The sequence below is a fragment of the Centropristis striata genome, chromosome 9 (genome assembly GCF_030273125.1).
Source record: "Centropristis striata isolate RG_2023a ecotype Rhode Island chromosome 9, C.striata_1.0, whole genome shotgun sequence".
Lineage (NCBI taxonomy): Eukaryota > Metazoa > Chordata > Actinopteri > Perciformes > Serranidae > Centropristis > Centropristis striata.
In genome coordinates, this window is record NC_081525.1 from 9105366 (window position 1) to 9127436 (window position 22071).

Sequence of the window (22071 nt, forward strand, 5' to 3'; positions counted from 1 at the left end):
TAACTTGCTAGGCTAGTTGTTGTTACCAGTTTAACATTCTAGTGCCTTGCCATAATTACATGTTGGTCAGTCCTGTTAGTGTTGTGAAGCTGATTTGCTGTTACCTGAGCCAGTGTGATCAGTTGTTGATAGATCTGGTACGGTGGCCCTGAAGTGCAAAACACACCAGCAATTCACACAGCACGCCAGCAATTCACACAGCACGCCAGCAATTCACACAGCACGCCAGCAATTCACACAACACGCCAGCAATTCACACAACACGCCAGCAATTCAAACAACACGCCAGCAATTCACACAGCACGCCAGCATTTCACCACAGCACGCCAGCAATTCATCAAACCGGAAAGGGTAGGTACATATTGGACACTGATCCTCCTCCTGATTGGTTCCTGCCGTCATTCACTTCTCCATAGTAAAACCAGTCGTCCATGTAGTGCGCCCGTATTGTGATATTTATGGTAAATTCATTGAGCCGGTCCAGAGCGAGCTGACATGAAGGATAAACACTTTACTGTCATTCTTTTTCACTTTGCAGTATACAACTCTTACCTGCAGAGAGGAGATGAAGTGTTAACTTTACATGGACAATCCACATGATATAATCAAATTGGGTTGTGCCGAAAATGTATTTGTTGTGTCGGCGAAATTCATAATAAAATGCGCTTGGATAATTACTGTACAGTAAATATCAAAGGGCATTTTATTCTGATATTCACAGAGACACGTTCTGTGAGTTTGTGAGTGAGAAGACCCGAGGTCCTCCGGTATTAGACTGGAATTATTGATTGGAAACAGATTATTTTTTAATGTAATGTAATATTGACTGGGCTACACGGTGGTGTGGTGGTTAGCACTCTTGCCTCACAGCAAGAGGGTCGCCAGTTCAGCGGCTCCTGCTCAGTGTGTACCCCGCTTCTCCCCCAACGTCAGCTGGGATCGGCTCCAGCCCCCCGCGGCCCGAGTCCGGATAAGCGGAGAGGCTGAATGAATGAATATACAAGGGCATTGTATTGTGAATTTCGCCGACACAACAAATACATTTTCGGCGCGACGCAATTTGATTATATCACGTGGAGTGTCCATGTAAAGTTAACACTTCATCTCCTCTCTGCAGGTAAGAGTTGTATACTGCAAAGTGAAAAAGAATGACAGTAAAGTGTTTGTCCTTCATGTCAGCTCGCTCTGGACCGGCTCAATGAATTTACCATAAATATCACAATACGGGCGCACTACATGGGCGACTGGTTTTACTATGGAGAAGTGAATGACGGCAGGAACCAATCAGGAGGAGGATCAGTGTCCAATATGTACCTACCCTTTCTGGTTTGATGAATTGCTGGCGTGTTGTGGTGAAATGCTGGCGTGCTGTGTGAATTGCTGGCGTGTTGTGTGAATTGCTGGCGTGTTGTGTGAATTGCTGGCGTGTTGTGTGAATTGCTGGCGTGTTGTGTGAATTGCTGGCGTGTTGTGTGAATTGCTGGTGTGTTTTGCACTTCAGGGCCGCCATAATCTGGAGGTGATAAACAGACCTGCAGTTAGACGTGAAGGTTATGATATTAGTGTGACAATGTTAAATCTGCTAGAAGAACACTTCTGTCTCTCCAGGGTAGATTTTCCCACCCAAAGGAATCTTTTTCGATATGTAAAATTTGTTTGTTGAGCATTAGTAGAACACCATTTTACAGTGAGCAATTAAGTTTCCCCAGTTTTTTTTTTTACAGTACTGTGTGCTCTTTCATATATATTATTTCCCACAGGCCTACGGGGTTGCTTTGTTGAGCTTCATGTTATTGCATTTATATCAAGGAGTGAAAGTTATCCATCTTGACTCCCTGTGTTTTGATTAACACTCTGGGATGAGGCCTGTCTTATGTAGCTTCAATGTAGTGTAGTGTGGAGTGATATGGTTAGTATATCTACATGTTCAGGAGAGCACTAAGATAGTTGGTGAGTTATCAGTTGTGGTGGGCCGGTCAGAGCAAAAATGCCAGGGCTGATTTTTTGTCCCAGTCCAGCCCTGCCGGACAGTCCCTGATCCCTGACCATGGCAGCCTACAAGTATCCTTGGGCAAGATACTGAACCTCAAACTGCTCCTGATGCTGCCTTTATCGATATGTAAATGCTGGTTGAGAGCCATCGGCCTCGGCCACCAGAATGAATGTGTGTGTGAATGGGTGAATGAGCGCTGTCTGTAGTGTAAATCACTTTGAGTGGTCTCAAAGACTAGAAAAGCGCGATGCAAGTGCAGTCCATTTGTCATTTAAGTTGCAACAATTGACCAATACAAACCCATAAGAACCCAGACCCAGTTATCCTTAAAGGATGTGTTCTATAAGTGGACCACATAGAACACATTTCTGATGTTTTAAAAAAAAAATACTACGCCTAAATATCATTGTCAAATGATCTTTATTTATCATTTATTTTATTTATTCATTTTATTTAAAACAGAAAAAAACTAGACAGCTTTTCTGCTTACAGAGACACAAATTTGCCTTTTTCTTTTGCATCTCCATAACATACATCAAAATTTTGACTTTAATTTGTTCAAGAAATATGGTCAGAACAAGTTAAATGCAATACAGGACACCCTATTAACAGAATACAATTGTTAAATTGGTTTAAACCTAGTAACAAGAAATACGCTTTTTGAAAATCTTCACATTTCTGTTTCCAGTCACAGCCACATTTTGGAGAAGTCACTTCTTGTCACAGTCACATGACCACCACACCAGGGTGTTGAGTATGTGTCTCCTAGGGATTTAATGAGTTAATGTCAAGCATAAAGCTGAATATGGGAGATTCTAGAAGATTTAAAGTGTTTGTTACACAGATGTCACCATGGGTTCTTATGGGTTAAAGTGTTAATTGTATTTGATTGCCTTAAAAATATACAAAAGATACAAACAGCAGAATGACAGGTCTGTTGTATGGCAACGAGGACTAATTACAAAGAGAGTTCAGTGTTTGATAAAAGCAGTATCATAATTTTCAACAAGTAGAATGCTGTTGTTTACTGACAGGCTTCCCGTCATCATGTCATTACTTGTATTATTTCACCAAGCAACAACAGACATTAGTCACTAATCCTTAATCAACAGTTCAGCCCCACCTCTCTCCAACTGCCAGGTCAAATATCAGCCAGATTGAATTCTGCAGAAAGCGAATGCATCTCTCTCCTTAATTTCTTCATATAAATGAAGGTGGATGTTTAGACCTGCCCTCAAGACTGGCTGGGCATGTGCACAGTGTGTTGGACTGATTTAATGATTGCTGGGTGTTTTGTTCTTGTTCAAACAGGACTTCTTACGTTTTTCATTCTTTTGAGTATTTAGAGTTTCGTGCCACATAACTCTACCACAGTAACTGTTTAAACCTGTGTTTGTTGATGAGGTTGACACAACTGAGAATCGTTGATGTTTTACAGAAAATGGAGGTAATGATAAGCAACAGGAATACCTCCAGTTCAAACACATTTAGATGTAATGTCTGTAGTTAAACATTAGATGTCAAAATGTCACATGATTACATTCTGTAAGGCATGGCACTATGTACATTCTTTAGGGTGGGTTTTCCCTTTTCAAAGCCAGAAATAATATGCTACCAAAAAACATACAGGCAATGTTTTCTGAACGGGAGGGAGGGTATAAGCTAAGGGGACAGTTAAACTTAAAGGTCCACCGCACACGCACAACCAAAAAGAGCTTTTGTATCAGCATTTACAGAGTTAAATTGTGGAATAAGTTAAGTGTGGAAGTACAGAAAAGCCAAAACATAAGACAGTTTAAAAACAAATATAAAGACATCATCTTCACAAAGTTCAGAAATTTAGAAAAGCCTCTGTAACATGGACATATGTAGACTGTAGTTTTGTAATACACATGGTAATTGTATTTATGTTTATAATATTTATATTTATATAGTAATTTACAATATACATGTATAGGTATTTACAATGTAATATACATTGTTTATAGTATATATATATATATATATAATTGTTTATAATATTTGGATGTGACTATATTGATTATTCATATATATATATATATATATATGTATATAGATATAGAGACGTGTTGAGGGGTAGGACTCGATACGTTTTTTTACTTCTTCCTACTCCCTTTCGAGCTTGCAGAAAGTGTCTGTTTTCTCAATTTTTTTTTTGCTTTTTTTGTTTTGTTTTTTATTTATTCATCTATTAATATTTAAACTTGTTTTTTTGTTGTTGTTTTTTTACTTGCTTGCATGTTCGAAATAAAGACAATCAATCAATCAATCAATCAATCAATCAAAAAGCCCAGTCAATAAAATGTGAAGTAGAACGTGTCATTTCAACAAAGTGACCAGACCTTTTGAAATGTATGTGAAACAGTCGCTGTGAATATGAAATGATTCAACATTGACGATTAATAATACTACTTGCCCTGATCTTATTCAGTGAGTTTCAAAGTAGGGGCAGCTCAGCAAATTGCAGGGTCATATCCTGTCTTTCAGACTGCCTGCCAGTCGAAACGTCATTTATCTTGTCAAAATCTGTCAGTTTTGACCTGTTAATAGTCTGTGTGTGGCAAGAATCTGTTCTGGCTAAATATCAGCATAAGCTAATAATATTTGTGGGCCTTTTCATTGAAAAATATGGGAACCACTGATTTAATCTAATTACTGGAGTTCAGGATAGTCCTCCTTTTTCATTGTCGACTGTGAAACCAAACATATTTCAGTGAGAAGATTACCTGGTTTTGTTTTATTATGAGTGCATCAGTTCACAGGATGCTGCTGACCTTACCAGGGTTTAGGGTGTGTATTTCTCCAAACAACAAAAATGAGATTCCCTGTAAAAACTCTCTGCCGATCACAGGTAGACTTTTTTTCTCTCCAAATTTGAGATGTCTTTCTCTTGTGCCTGTGTTGTACACTGTAAACCCGAATAAGTAAGCAGAACTCAAAAAAAGTGAGGCAATCAGTTGCCACAATTTTTTTGAGTTCATTAACTCAAACGTTTGAGTAAATCAGAGCTCAAATATTTGGAGTTTATGTTAAATATACTTTTTAATTATAATTCAATTAAATTTATCAATTAAACCAACTCAAACCTTTTCAGTTTCTGCTACTCATAATATTCAGTCATCTTTCTCATTGCAATAACTAAAGAGAACTTAATCATTTCAAGTATGAAAACTCAGGATTTTATGTTCAATAAACTTAATATTTATTAGTTGCTTCTTTCCATCTTTTAATTACCCATAACTCAAAAACATAGACTTGTTAAAACTCAAAATAATTTATCCCAAACTTAAAATATTTGTGGCAACTGATTGCCTTAATAATAATAAGTATTCTTGACTTAAAATTCAGACAAAACACAATCATCAAATTATAAGTCAATATTTGTTCTATTTAGAAAATATACAAAATATGAAATAAAAAAAACAAATAAATAAATAAAATAACAATTAACAAGTCTACTTCAGACAGTGATGGGGACCCTATGCCCTGCATGTTTTATTTTCCTCTTCCAGCACACCTGATTCAAATGATCCGTTTGTTAACATGCTCTGCAGCCTGAGAACAAACCATTCATTTGAAATCAGGTGTGTTGGAAGAGGGAAATATCTAAAACATGCAGGGCAAGATGTTCCCAGGACCAGGGTTGGGAAACACTGCTTTAAGATGAACCATGTAATAGAAAATATTAAAACTCCAGCTAAAAATACATTAAGAAAATATCTTTGTCACAAATAGCTTATAAACTGTTAATACAACATTACCAGGAGTCCACCAGTCCTTTTTGGATCTTGACTTACACTTATAACAACAGTTCATTTTTGAGAGTCTGCAGCTTGGGTGACAATTTAGAGTCATCAAGACCAAGTAAGATTTTCTGTGTGAACTCAAACGTGTTGGTCAGTCCCTTGGGATAGCTGAGATGTAGTGCGTAGATTAGGCCGAACACTACCAGGAAGGCATCAGCAAGCCTGGGGAGATCGACGATCACCTCACCCTCTAAGATGACAGAGATTTGCAGTGGCTGGTAGTGAACAGGACTAGTGACATCATCACTGACGGTTGTAAGGACGACGACTGGTGCATCCCTCAGGTCTGGCTCATCCAGTTCATCCTTTAAAAAATGAAAGGGAGATCATATATTATTCACATTTACTGAACCTATGGCTGCGGCAATTTTGATTAGTTAATTGTCATATAAGTCACAATAAATACAAAAGTCGGAAAAACTCCTGTTTATTCTGCTGCTTTGTGCTCTCGTTTGCTGAGAAAGTGACAGAGTGTGGACATCATGCAATTCCTAAGAAGATTAAAACAGTGTAAATGCAGTGACAAGTTTACTAATCAAACCCAATGCCAAACAATCTTGACTAACTACTAGTTACAATTGTGGAATTCAAGCATTAAACTCCCAACATTACACAAAGACTTTAACTGTGAAATGTATAATCACCTGTGTATCATGGACTTTGAAAATGGCAGCCAACGCATCTGCAGTCTTTCCAGTTTTGGAAGCTTTCTGTGTCATTGAAGCCATCAAACGAGGAGTGTGGCGATCAAGCTGGACGTAGAAAGTGTTAGGAAGGTTCTGGTTCATTATGTGTTGGAACTCTGCATACACCTGCATCAAGGAAAGGACAGTACAGTAACGATTGAAATTGAAATTAGGCAACACTACACACAATGTGACATACAAGATAAAAACAGATGTAAGAGGTGATCCACATTACCTCAGATTGCATATGAAGAGCAGGCCAGAGGTCCAGTAGCTCCTTCACCGGTGGGCAGGACATCACAATAGTGTCTGAAATGTGCACATGCAATCATCATGGAGGCATGGGAGTGGGCTAATTTTTGAAAAGTGGCTGTGTTGCAGTCTGCAGTGTTTAAATAAATATGATCGAGTGGTAAAAGAAGCTGAACAACTTACAGTGCCAAGCCATGTTTGCTGCAACAACCTGCGAACAAACAGAAAAAATATTATTTTACAGGACACCTGTCATGAAATTTAAACCTCCATCAGAACTATCGAAAACTGCACTCATATTCCTCATACTAAAAGAGAACAACAAAATACACCAACATTGGTTAAAACAAAGTAGACATGTAAGATGCCTGTTAGACTATCAAATTTGCAACATTTTATATAGCATTACACAAATAAGTCAAAGTTAGGTAAAGTTGGGGTGGTAACATTCATAAATTCTCATCCTAGCAATTACAAAAAAATAAATACAGTTTCTTTAATCAGCTAATATAACTCTCAGAAAATAACTATCAGCTAGCCTTACGCTAGGGCGTTAGTTAAGTCCGATTTAGAGATTTCAAGTAGGATATTTAAAAAACGGGCAAGTTAAAGCATGTGTCACTTAAACTATTAACAAAATAAGTCCCCATCTACATGTGTGATGTACATATTTTTGACTGTACACATTTATCTGATTTATTTCAACAATCACAACCCTGCGTCACGTATCAGCTCTGCTACAGTGAGGGACTTGTTTTAATCATTTTAAAACATATAGGAGTCATTTTCAACACAGTTTCATGTAGTTTTTACATATTGGAGGGCCATGTAACAGCGCCAAGTGCCACAAAAATACTCCAGCACACATAAACTTGAGGAGCCAGGTGGCTCACGCGGGCAGTGGAGCTGCCCTTCAACATGCACAACCTACATTAAACTGTGTTGAAAACGAGTCCAATATGTTTTAAAATTAGTCTCATCAAGTCTCAAGTCTCTTACTGTAGCAGAGCTGACATGTGACGCAGGATTGCAATCATGTTAGTGTTTGAATGTTAAAATAAATCAAATAAATGTGCAGTTAAAACGATTTAAATGCACAATACACTCGTAAAACGGGGCATATTCTGCTAATAGTTTAAGTGACATGTTTTAACTTGCCCATTTTCGAAATTTCCTTCTTGAAATCTCCTCAAAATCTCCACAGCTGGCACGCAGCAACTCGCTGCACTGACAGACTCCTGTAGCTGGTAAATTAACATCGTGTCGCCCCGCTTAGCATGCTACGCAGCCCTAGCATTTAGCACAACAAGTGGTGCTATAGTTAGCTTCTGCTTTCACTCACAACACTCACACAGCTCCAACACAGACTTCGAGATTTCATTATGAGCAGTCTTACTATCCACTACTGCACGTTGGGCATCACATTTTTTTTAACGAATACATTCGCCTAGCCATGTAGCTTATACAGCTAACTGGTGGGATGACTTTGCATGTTAGCTTGCTAACCTAACGGTCGACCGTTTTTAAATGTTGAGGTGATTTACTTTTTTCGTTTTAAAAACACATTGAACCTCCTGAAACAAACATTCAAGCAAGTTTTATGTTGACTACTTACATTCACAACTGAAAGGTGAAGAACTCCCTGTTAACGTACTCCGGTCATTAGTCTCCCGCTCTTCTCCTCGGCTCCGGTCTGCTGGCTGAACAGGAAGTGCACGCAAATACTACAAAATAAAATATGTGGGCACTTCCGGTTTTTTTTTGTAGCTGTAATTTATATTAACTAGCCAACCTTGTAACATAAAAAATATATATTTTTTAAATAAACCTGTACATATGTGCGTGTGTGTGGGGGTGATAATTCATACATACACACTCACAGTATATTAGCTGTATAATAACAATACAAATCTATTGACTTATTCTTAATTTTATTTATTTGTTCTTTCAAAATAAGATATAAATTCATGTTTAATCCACATAGTTTTAAGTAACCTTGGGTTAATTACTTCAAGTCTCAGTTACATAAAATGCAAAGAAGTTAATATTAATCAAAAATTACAAGTTTGATAAACTCAGAAAGAAGGAAATAGTTACTGGCACTCAATGTTTTTAAGTAAGTACAACTTTTTAGAACATTTTAAGTTTACATTACTTATTCCAATTAATTATTTTGAACATTCGGGTTTACAGTGTAGTACGTCTTCTGTCTGGGTCACAGCTCTCAACAGCTGATCAGTCTGTGGGGCCCTTGAGTGCAGTGAACCTGTCGGCAGGCCAGCTGACAGAGTTGCTTGGGCAAGATTCTCTCAGATGCTGCCCCCCACGCCCTACAAGAAATATTTTGGGAACGGCCTGCCTTCTGCGGTTTCTGAAAAAGGAGCTTGTTGTGCCATAACATGCCCCATGTTCACCCTGTCAGAATCTGTCATTATAACTGGCCAAAACCATGGATCATTAAAATCACAATCCTCCTCCTATGCTTTGGCTTCGCTGTCAGCTGACGGGCTTGTTTTTACCTGTCCTTCTGTCTGTGCACTGCAGGCAGCCCCTCCCACTCTGCTTTGGGAGTACTCCCTACTCAGTCACATCCTCTCCTACTCCTCTGTCATCAGGCTGGAGCGGGATCTCTCCTTCATGACTCTCCTCCTCCCAGTGCCGCTAGATAAAACTTTTTGGTAACGCTTTATAATAAGGTCCTTAATAACCATTAATTAACAAGTAATAAGGCATTGTTCTCGCTTTAGATCCGGTAGTTGCAAAAAGCATAGTTAACTTATAGTTAACTTATAATAGATGAGCAATAAAGTATATTTTAATATCAATAAGCAAACAAAATAAGATTAATAAAGGCATGGCAAAGACATAATGGGTGGGTCATGGGTGTAATGCCATTATGATGCCTGTGTGACAACATTGTAGTGTGTGTCTCGGAGGAAGACTACTTGAGACCACTTTTGGCTCACAATTGTTTTGTATTATTTTATATTGCAGCAAGTGTTGTCTGTGTGGAGCTTTTAAAACTTGGAACCAGACTCACCATTGTCCCAACTCACTGACTTGAACAAACTACATTGGAAAGCTAACTTGCTGAATGACTCTCTCAACCAGATATGTTCTCAGGTAGCAAATTTAGGCATAAATCGATTTAACATTAATCAGTAGTCTGAAATATCCATGTCATTTGGTTGGAAGGCGTACCTTTAAAAATATCGAGATTAGTATCCAATCAACCCCAAGGTGACTGCAACATTGTCCCACACTTCCTACTCAGGAAAATATTCGATACTCGATACCATTTTCGAAGCCACAAGGGTAAAAACAAAGACCCCAAAATTTAACAGAAATATTTTTATTAACAAGAAAAATGCAACAACAATGAACAGAACCACAGTTGTGCAATAAAAAACAGTTGTGCAAAAAGAAACTGCAACTATGATAACAAGCTTCAGGTCTGAGGTAGTGCAAAAAATAAATAAATACAATAAACAATAACAATTAGAACAATATTTTGATGTTGTATGGTTTAGCTGTTTAATAAGTTGTTGGATCGATACTTTTGAAAATTAGTATTGTGTTCGGATACAACATTTTAGTATCGCTACTTTTTTGAGTATCGATACTTTTGACAACCCTAGTCCCACATGCAGTTGATTCTTTCCATTCCCTCTGTAGCACCCCTTGGCACAGGTCTGACACAAACAGTAACCATTAACCATAGACATGTAACCCCTGAAAACATGGCAAGCTCCCCCCACTTGTTTTGCATTGGAAGTCCACTCTCTGACGGCTGTCTGAAGTTTCTATATGGTGGGAGAGATGGTTGTTTTGTTGGTGAAGATAACAGGCATCACCAGGTTAGCTGGTGATGCCTGTGTCCAACAGCACAGACCAGCTGTTCTCCTCAATAGTCATAGACTACCAACCAGACACGGCCCAGTGTCACCAGTGGCTGATAGTCTATAACCGGGGTGCCACCTGGTGTGTGGGCTGGGATGTCTTCTGGAATTTTTTTCATTTCTTACACCAGATGTAGTGTCCCTCAATAACAAGAATACAAACCATAGTTACCTTGTTTTACTGACAATTAAGCAGTGCTATTACCTAAGAAGTAGCCTCTTGCTCAACTTACTAGCAGGGAAAACAACAGCAACAACCTTTTACTCAACAGTATCAGTAAGAAAATCCCAAACACGGAAATTCCTGACAATAAAAATTGTGGCAGCGCTTTGGTTTGAGACCCTTTAATACAGTCTACCAAGTCTACTAGATTTTAGTAGAGAGACTTTTGACACAGCTGCAGGGTTCACAATTCCACTAAAGAAGATTTTCTGGTCAACTCCACATAGAAACTAGGGACCTTTGCACTGTAAGTCTGAGCTGCTTTGCTTTCAGTAACAGAGCTGACAGCCCAAACGGGTATATGAAAACCTTGAACATTTTCCCCAAGATGCATATTTCCTTGTTCCTTTAAGGTACAGTTGTGTCCAGTGCTGCAATATTTGAAATGACATGCCAACCTTAAGTGATAAGCAGCCTTAGACGGACCATAGAAGAATCTCTAATGTAAGGATTCATTATGAAGGAACTACATCTGTTGTGTTGCAGCTGCAGCCTGTTGCTGTGATGACAGCCAACTCTGGAGACATTCTGGTGAGAAAAAAAAGAATGTGGATTCCACCGCCAAAACAACTGACGGAAAATGAAGACTACACTAAAGATCCCTATGTCGCAATTGTGAGTAATGCTTCTGACTATCTGTGACTCTCAATCACTGCAGATTCAACAAACAGAATAAAAATATATATAATAAAGCAATAAGAAAAAAATATTGTGTTAGCTTCCAGCACACATGTGGTTGTTGTTGTTGTTGTTGTTGTTGTTGTTGTTGTTGTTGTTGTTACTAGTAGTAGTATTGTGTCAGTTGTAACACCAATTGTGTTGTGTATTGTCTTGTCAGTCCATGGTTGTTTTTGCACACACACACACACTCTGTGGACGCACTTGGACTCTTTAGAATTATAAGGAGGCACATAACAGCAATAATTGTTTATTAAGAATTTAGGGTTTGGAATTTGGATTAAATCATCTATTAGAGGTGGGGACAATTTGTATACACTCTATACTCTATACACTATATCTCACTAGAGTGAGGTTTATGTTTTCTACAATTTTGATCCATCAGTATATCTATTATCATTTTATTGCTTGTTGAGAGTAAAAGAACTAATGTTGAATTGAATACCAAATGCTGAGATGTTTATTGTTTAGGTTTGAACAAAAAAACATGGTTTGGATTTTTTGTTTCTTCTCCCCATGAAATAAATAGTTTCCAAGCTAATGCTAATGTTGTCCTTGTGGTGCCCTGAAATGTAATATTAGACTGTGTTGAGCTGAATCAGCTGTGTGCTGTTTGTTTCAGATTCATTCAGATTTTGATGACGACACGGGGAATATTTTATACTCTTTAGAAGGCATTGGTGCAAACCAACATCCCTTCCATGTGTTTGTAGTCGACGCCGCAGATGGAAACATTCGTGTCACCAAAGTGCTTGACAGGGAAGACATCGATACGTACGTTGTGAGTGCCAAGATATTCTATTCTTCTATTAATCTTCTTCTGTATAGTCATTTGCTATGTTATAAGCTTTTCATGTCACATTTCTTTTTTCAGCTAGCAGGTGTTGCCAAGTACAGGAACGGCACCCGTGCAGAGGACGACGTTGAAATACGATTCAAGGTTATAGATGAAAATGACAACCCGCCAGTGTTTGGAGTCATCCAGCCCGGAAATGTGAACGAGTTAAGTCCTGCAGGTCAGTGTTTCTGCTTTAGTGTACTGTAGCTCCTTCAGGAATATTTATCCTCTTATGTGATGTGGAATACTTAAAGCTAGAGGAGGCAGAAATATTTGATATCATGATGCAAAAATTCTATAATAACTTTTCAGTATATTATAATTTAAGAGAGTTCTGCTGTATATTTTTTTACCACTAGAATTTGAAAATACAGCTCTCCTCCTGCATCTCTGCCCTCTCTGCTCTGTCCTAAGCCCCTCCCACCAGACGAGCATGCACTGGCACAGGCATGTGCATTGCTTCATACAGTGACCTGTAGGAGAACTGTAGGAGAATGTACATAACGCCAGTGTACTCAAGCAAAGACATTTATTGATTAATAGCACACGTTTACAAGAAGTAACAAAAGGAAAACCTTTTTCAGGCTGATTATGTTGTGAATTAATTTGAAGATGTATTAAAATATCAGACATATAGCAGTTTAAATATGCATCAAACATGTTTTGATAAACACACAGAAATCTGACCAACAGTCACAGGAAACTTCTGCTTGATTGAGATATGAACAGCTCTTATTAAGGAAATCCCATGTGCTCTGAAATAACAGGTCATTGAACTTTAGTTACACAGAAATAATGACGCACGAACCTGCAAACTAAAAAAGACAAGACAAGGCGTTGTTCTGATCTTTGGATTTGTCTGTCACTGTCACTGTATCTGTTTTTGATACTTACAATAAATCCCGCACAAGGCTTTAATTCTAATCTACCTGGTCATCAAGTCTTTTTCTTTAAAGATTTTCTACAACAATAACTTAATACAGAGGTGAGGCAGTGAACAAAGGACTGTGGGTGGCGCCAACTCTTAAAACAAACAACTAAACCGGTCTTCCTACCTCTATTTTCCCCCACACTATCTTTCTGTTCAACCACAATAAACAAAAAAACTCTAGCTGACTATGCTAATTTAATCTACACAAACAAAAATACATAAGTGCAACCACCCATAAACTAGTGAACCTAACAAATGGAATAATCTACGTGTTGTCCGAAAAAATGTGAAAAAAAATAAAAACTTAACCTAATGCCCAGTACAAACAACGATTACAATTCTAGTGTCTAATTTGAGTCTAATTAACACACAAGGTTCTCAAAGTCAATGAACAGCAAAAGATACTTTATACATGGCCATACAAAAAGGACAAAAGAAAGGGCTCCACAGCCGCGCGAAGCTGCTCTTAATGCTGTGCTGGAGGCAGGGGCGGCAGTTGATCGGTCGCCAGGCCGATAGAACAGAAGAGGCGGAGCCAGGGAAACACTGCTGTCAGCAATTGGTGGAGGCGTTTCCCAGCGGCAAGTCCCTCTGACGGCGCTGGTGACATATACTGCAGTCCTGAGGCACAGACAAGGAAAAGGGAGACAAAACAAACACACAATACCCCAAAGACCATAACACTGTTATATAGTGGAATACTCATCCTGTGTAGGTAGCTGAACTATTTGGAATGGCTTGAAATAAATGATATACCAAGAACAAAAGGGAAGCCATATTTTGTCTGCTTGTTCACAAAACTATACATTATCTAACTAGCCTAACAACAACACAGATCCAACATTTTACATAAATGCTAAACAACATGTGTTTATAATTATACGGGTTTTAAAACATCACAAACCTGTAAACACAGGGGAAAGCATATTATGAGGCAGGCGTCAGTCAGGTGCTTTGCTCATAAGAAAGAGGGAGCAACAACAGTTTGCTCTCAAAAAGATTTGATATGAGAAGCAAAGTGCCACACTGCCTCCTGCTGGCAATACTGAAATGCTGTATCTATTATAGGAGCAACAGCAAGCTGACATGGAGTGTATTTGTAGTCATTTGCATAGTATTTTGCGGGAGTAGTGAGGACGTGGCTAGTGCATGTGCGCTCAATTTCATGTTGATCAAGGAAAGGTGTGGATAACCTACTGTGACCACAGTTTGGTACATAGATTCATCCATTTTCTTCTGCTAAGTGGGGGCAGCAGACTAAGCAAGGCATACCAGACGTCCCTCTCTTTCTTTAAAGCTCTTTCTGGGGGACCAAGAGGTGTTCTGAGGCCAGGCGAGATAGACAATCTCTTCAGAGTGTTCTGGGTCTTCCCTGGGGCCTCCTACCAGTTGGATGTGCCCTCTACAGGGAACTCCTGGATCAGATGCCAGAACTACCTCAACTGGATACTTTTGACACAAAGTAGAATCGGCTCAAGTCCGAGCTGCCCCGGATATCTCACCCTATCCCATCCTCACCTTCTTCACCGTCTTCCGCCATGATATCAAAGTTCTGGAAAAGTCCCATGTTGCATTGCGACACTCCCACGTGTATTCTCATTTTGTGTCTTTTTTTAGTCATTTTGTGTCTTTTTTGGTAATTTTGTGTCTTTTTCCACATGTATTCTGATGCATTTCATTGGCCAAGAGACCGAAAATAGGTGGAAAAAACTACAAATACTACAAAAACGACGTATCCGATTTCCCGGTTTTAATAGTAGAATAACCCAACAGCGTGTGGTAATGCTTTCCCGGCTTAAATGGGTTAATGACGCCAGCAGAACCACATCATCTGCAAAAAGCAGAAATGCTATTCTGAGATCCCCAAACCGAACACCCTCCTCCCCCTCCCCCTTGAGATCCTGTCCGATAAAATCACAAACAGAATCGTTGACATAGGGCAACCATTACGGAGACCTACACCCACAAAAAGAGGGTGTTTAACTGAGTGCCGAGTATACGGACACAGCTCTCACTTTGGTTGTACATGGACCTAATGGTCTGATGGACCTGTTTGTTTTTGCTATTCTTTTTATAGATACATGGTCGCCCATAAAGTTGGAATTAAATATTTTTTACTTTCCATGAAATGATTGTGACAATATGATTTATTCTCGACAGATAAAATGTATATTTTCTAAAAATTGTATTAATCAATTTCATCCAAACATATCACAATAATAATGAAACCACAATCAACTTGTGTCTGAAAAACAAAAATAACTAACTATAGTTAACTTTATGGGCGACTGTGTATATAAAGCTTAAATACAGGGTGAGAATGAAAAAACAAGAAATGTAATAGATGATTAATATCATATACTTATAGGCAAAGGTGCTCATTTCCTACAAAAGGGAAGACATTCGAAGGTGCACTGTAAAACCCAGTGTTGCTTGTTTGTTATTATAACTCATTTTTCCTTTTCAATACAACAAACATTTGTGCAAAAAGTCATTTTAACCTAAAATATTGAGTCAAATAGCAAGATTCATTTGAGTTAACTCCTTCGTCTTGGTTGTCTTGACATAAAATTATTTTGCAGCGTCGACACTCAAATATTTACGTTGAAACAACAAGTTGGGTTTTACAGTGTGGTAGTGGTAGTTAAAGTCATATCACCCCATAGCTTTAAATTAAAACATAGTCAGAAAATCAGAATTGCCATTGTTTTATGAAGAAGAGGTGAATTCACACATGTCACACATGTATACAATGTGCAATGTAAATTAAGGAAAAACACTGGATGTAACATAACATGTGTCTGTTTACAACAAAACTACACAAGGCATCTTTAAGGTTGGTGACTGTTTCACTTAATGCTGTTTCACAGGGACTTCGGTTATGACCATAACTGCAACTGATGCTGATGAACCAGGTAATAAGAACTCTCAGATCGCCTACAGCATCATAGAGCAGAACCCAGATCATGACTTGTTCCACATTACCAAGGATGGGAACATCATTGTCAAAAACGCTGGCCTGGACAGAGAGGTACAGTATGAATTGCCCCGCAAATCCCCCCACGTGCGCACAAAACGTATTTTATTGATTATACAAACATATCAATAATAAACATATTAAACCCTCAAATGCTCAAACTGTTTCCCCCGGCATTCACAGACTCCACTAGTCCCACTAGAGTGTGGACACTCATGCACACAATGGCACAAAGGTCAGGTTATCAGCGTCAGTTTCCTGGCAAGCCTCCCGTATCGACTGAATCATGGCATCAACAAAGAATTATATTGGAAATAGTAAAAGTGTTCTAAATTTATTCTAGTATTAAATGAATCCTTAAACCACTATTATAGTACTGGCAACACTGATACAGGCCATAAAATTGGAAGCATGATCAAATTTGTACAAAAAAAGATCAGTTTCATTGCTATACTTTGCAACAAAATAAACGTGATTATTACATAAAGAGTCACTTATTAGAACACATTTTTACTATAATTAGTAAACCAGTAAACACATCCAAAAACTAAAGAATCCATACTGGTTTTTAAGAAAGCCGTTGTGAACAGAAAATTTAAGTTGCCTCCAAACTTTTGGCCTGTAGTGTGTGTGTGTGTGTGTGTGTGTGTGTTATTACACACTACATCAAAATTATTCCAAGGGACATACATGAGGGGTCCCCGGTACCTCTCTCTCAAAGCAGCATTTTTACCTAATGGTGGATAAGTTGACTGATACATACCTGCTACACAAGACATTTACTTTGTTTTTGAAGTATCTTTTACAACAACGAGATTTGCTTCAAATAATCATGAAAGCCTACAAAGAAAAAGCCATGCAGCAAAATCTATGGAGTATAAATACAGTTCATGTTTCAGCATTAACACCTTTAGCATTAGTGCTATCTCACTGCTATGTCATCCAGTTCATGTAAGTAATTTATGATTGTTTTCTGATTTCAGAGGACAGATCAGTACACTCTGACAGTGAGGGGTCAAGACTTAAACGGTGAACCAGGAGGGAACAGTGCAACTGGCATGGTTACCATTAATATCCTAGATGTGAATGACAACCCTCCCACTCTGGAAAAAGAGGAGGTAGTTTTCTCTCTCGCACTCTTCTATATCTACATGTTACAGGGTTTTGGAGATGAACAGTCACAGTGCTACTTGAGAAAAAAAATAATATAGACCAAGGTTATAATAGTTTGGGATTTTTCATTAGTTTTAGTTTTAATTTCGTTGTGAATTTTTGTTTTCAAATTCAATAAGTTTAAGTTAGTTTTTAGAGTGAGTTTGCTAGTTTTAGTTTAGTTTTTATTTTTTGAAAATGCTTAGTTTTAGTTTAGTTTTTTTTATTAGTTTTAGTGTTAGTTTTAGTTTTTTTGTAATGGATATGATATATATTTCCTTTGGTTTATCTATCTTAGCCCCAATAAGGTTATTCACTCTTGCAGTTCGTGGTGTTTTGTATTTTGGTTGGAGTGTAGACATCCCAGTCTCAGTAAACATATTTACCATGTGTTCCTGCATGTTCAAATAGAAACACTGAATTATGAATGAAAAAAGTTGACAAAGACGAAAACTAAGGATATTTTCACAAGTGATAAGCAGCCTTAGACGGACCATAGAAGAATCTCTAATGTAAGGATTCATTATGAAGGAACTACATCTGTTGTGTTGCAGCTGCAGCCTGTTGCTGTGATGACAGCCAACTCTGGAGACATTCTGGTGAGAAAAAAAAGAATGTGGATTCCACCGCCAAAACAACTGACGGAAAATGAAGACTACACTAAAGATCCCTATGTCGCAATTGTGAGTAATGCTTCTGACTATCTGTGACTCTTAATCACTGCAGATTCAACAAACAGAATAAAAATATATATAATAAAGCAATAAGAAAAAAATATTGTGTTAGCTTCCAGCACACATGTGGTAAGAAGCCCTCGAGTAGGCTACCTTCAAGCCCCCCAATGTAATAATTGCTCTAATGTCAAGAAACTAGAACATGTATTATTGTTATTGTTGTTGTTGTTGTTACTAGTAGTAGTATTGTGTCAATTGTAACATCAATTGTGTTGTTTATTGTCTTGTCAGTCCATGGTTGTTTTTGCACACACACACACACACACACACACACACACACACTCTCTCTCTCTCTGTGGACGCACTTGGACTCTTTAGAATTATAATGAGGCACATAACAGCAATAATTGTTTATTAAGAATTGAGGGTTTGGAATTTGGATTAAACCATCTATTAGAGGTGGGGACAATTTGTATACACTCTATACTCTATACACTATATCTCACTAGAGTGAGGTTTATGTTTTCTACAATTTTGATCCATCAGTATATCTATTATCATTTTATTGTTTGTTGAGAGTAAAAGAACTAATGTTGAATTGAATACCAAATGCTGAGATGTTTATTGTTTAGGTTTGAACAAAAAAACATGGTTTGGATTTTTTGTTTCTTCTCCCCATGAAATAAATAGTTTCCAAGCTAATGCTAATGTTGTCCTTGTGGCGCCCTGAAATGTAATATTAGACTGTGTTGAGCTGAATCAGCTGTGTGCTGTTTGTTTCAGATTCATTCAGATTTTGATGACGACACGGGGAATATTTTATACTCTTTAGAAGGCGTTGGTGCAAACCAACATCCCTTCCATGTGTTTGTAGTCGACCCCACAGATGGATACATTCGTGTCACCAGAAAGCTTGACAGGGAAGACATCGATACGTACGTTGTGAGTGCCAAGATATTCTATTCTTCTGTTAATCTTCTTCTGTATAGTCATTTGCTATGTTATAAGCTTTTCATGTCACATTTCTTTTTTCAGCTAGCAGGTGTTGCCAAGTACAGGAACGGCACCCGTGCAGAGGACGACGTTGACATACGATTCAAGGTTATAGATGAAAATGACAACCCGCCAGTGTTTGGAGTCATCCAGCCCGGAAATGTGAACGAGTTAAGTCCTGCAGGTCAGTGTTTCTGCTTTAGTGTACTGTAGCTCCTTCAGGAATATTTATCCTCTTATGTGATGTGGAATACTTAAAGCTAGAGGAGGCAGAAATATTTGATATCATGATGCAAAAATTCTATAATAACTTTTCAGTATATTATAATTTAAGAGAGTTCTGCTGTATATTTGTTTACCACTAGAATTTGAAAATACAGCTCTCCTCCTGCATCTCTGCCCTCTCTGCTCTGTCCTAAGCCCCTCCCACCAGACGAGCATGCACTGGCACAGGCATGTGCATTGCTTCATACAGTGACCTGTAGGAGAACTGTAGAGAATGTACATAACGCCAGTGTACTCAAGCAAAGACATTTATTGATTAATAGCACACGTTTACAAGAAGTAACAAAAGGAAAACCTTTTTCAGGCTGATTATGTTGTGAATTAATTTGAATATGTATTAAAATATCAGACATATAGCAGTTTAAATATGCATCAAACATGTTTTGATAATCACACAGAAATCTGACCAACAGTCACAGGAAACTTCTGCTTGATTGAGATATGAACAGCTCTTATTTAGGAAATCCCAAGTGTGCTCCGAAATAACAGGTCATTGAACTTTAGTTACACAGAAATAATGACGCACGAACCTGCAAACTAAAAAAGACAAGACAAGGCGTTGTTCTGATCTTTGGATTTGTCTGTCACTGTCACTGTATCTGTTTTTGATACTTACAATAAATCCCGCACAAGGCTTTAATTCTAATCTACCTGGTCATCAAGTCTTTTTCTTTAAAGATTTTCTACAACAATAACTTAATACAGAGGTGAGGCAGTGAACAAAGGACTGTGGGTGGCACCAACTCTTAAAACAAACAACTAAACCAGTCTTCCTACCTCTATTTTCCCCCACACTATCTTTCTGTTCAACCACAATAAACAAAAAAACTCTAGCTGACTATGCTAATTTAATCTACACAAACAAAAATACATAAGTGCAACCACCCATAAACTAGTGAACCTAACAAATGGAATAATCTACGTGTTGTCCGAAAAAATGTGGGAAAAAAAAAAACTTAACCTAATGCCCAGTACAAACAACGATTACAATTCTAGTGTCTAATTCTAGTCTAATTAACACACAAGGTTCTCAAAGTCAATGAACAGCAAAAGATACTTTATACATGCCCATACAAAAAGGACAAAAGAAAGGGCTCCACAGCCGCGCAAAGCTGCTCTTAATGCTGTGCTGGAGGCAGGGGCGGCAGTTGATCGGTCGCCAGGCCGATAGAACAGAAGAGGCGGAGCCAGGGAAACACTGCTGTCAGCAATTGGTGGAGGCGTTTCCCAGCGGCAATTCCCTCTGACGGCGCTGGTGACATATACTGCAGTCCTGAGGCACAGACATGGAAAAGGGAGACAAAACAAACACACAATACCCCAAAGACCATAACACTGGTATATAGTGGAATACTCATCCTGTGTAGGTAGCTGAACTATTTGGAATGGCTTGAAATAAATGATATACCAAGAACAAAAGGGAAGCCATATTTTGTCTGCTTGTTCACAAAACTATACATTATCTAACTAGCCTAACAACAACACAGATCCAACATTTTACATAAATGCTAAACAACATGTGTTTATAATTATACAGGTTTTAAAACATCACAAACCTGTAAACACAGGGGAAAGCATATTATGAGGCAGGCGTCAGTCAGGTGCTTTGCTCATAAGAAAGAGGGAGCAACAACAGTTTGCTCTCAAAAAGATTTGATATGAGAAGCAAAGTGCCACACTGCCTCCTGCTGGCAATACTGAAATGCTGTATCTATTATAGGAGCAACAGCAAGCTGACATGGAGTGTATTTGTAGTCATTTGCATAGTATTTTGCGGGAGTAGTGAGGACGTGGCTAGTGCATGTGCGCTCAATTTCATGTTGATCAAGGAAAGGTGTGGATAACCTACTGTGACCACAGTTTGATACATTAATTCATCCATTTTCTTCTGCTTATTTGGTCCGGGCAGTGGGGGCAGCAGACTAAGCAAGGTATACCAGACATCCCTCTCTTTCTTTTAAGCTCTTTCTGGGGGACCAAGAGGTGTTCTGAGGCCAGGCGAGATAGACAATCTCTTCAGAGTGTTCTGGGTCTTCCCTGGGGCCTCTTACCAGTTGGATGTGCCCTCTACAGGGGACTCCTGGATCAGATGCCAGAACTACCTCAACTGGATACTTTTGACACAAAGTAGAATCGGCTCAAGTCCTAGATTCTCACCCTATCCCATCCTCACCTTCTTCACCGTCTTCCGCCATGATATCAAAGTTCTGGAAAAGTCCCATGTTGCATTGCGACACTCCCACGTGTATTCTCATTTTGTGTCTTTTTTGGTCATTTTGTGTCTTTTTTGGTCATTTTGTGTCTTTTTCCACATGTATTCTGAAGCGTGTGGTAATGCTTTCCCGGCTTAAATGGGTTAATGATGCCAGCAGAACCCCATCATCTTCAAAAAGCAGAAATGCTATTCTGAGGTCCCCAAACCGAACACCCTCCTCCCCCTCCCCCTTGAGATCCTGTCCGATAAAATCACAAACAGAATCGTTGACATAGGGCAACCATTACGGAGACCTACACCCACAAAAAGAGGGTGTTTAACTGAGTGCCGAGTATATGGACACAGCTCTCACTTTGGTTGTACATGGACCTAATGGTCTGATGGACCTGTTTGTTTTTGCTATTCTTTTTATAGATACATGGTCGCCCATAAAGTTGGAATTAAATAT

The 22071-nt window shown here is 38.5% G+C and overlaps 1 protein-coding gene across 1 annotated transcript in view; it reads left to right on the forward strand.

Moving 5' to 3' along the window:
• Nucleotides 1–22071, forward strand: part of LOC131977809 (desmoglein-2.1-like) — a 65471-nt gene that overhangs the window by 4056 nt on the left and 39344 nt on the right. Inside the window, exons 2-9 of the mRNA XM_059341252.1 lie at nt 11367–11495; nt 12181–12339; nt 12433–12574; nt 16198–16358; nt 17288–17422; nt 18011–18055; nt 18914–19072; nt 19166–19307. Of these exons, the coding sequence (XP_059197235.1) occupies nt 11367–11495; nt 12181–12339; nt 12433–12574; nt 16198–16358; nt 17288–17422; nt 18011–18055; nt 18914–19072; nt 19166–19307 (1072 nt within the window). The remainder of the gene's footprint in view (nt 1–11366; nt 11496–12180; nt 12340–12432; nt 12575–16197; nt 16359–17287; nt 17423–18010; nt 18056–18913; nt 19073–19165; nt 19308–22071) is intronic.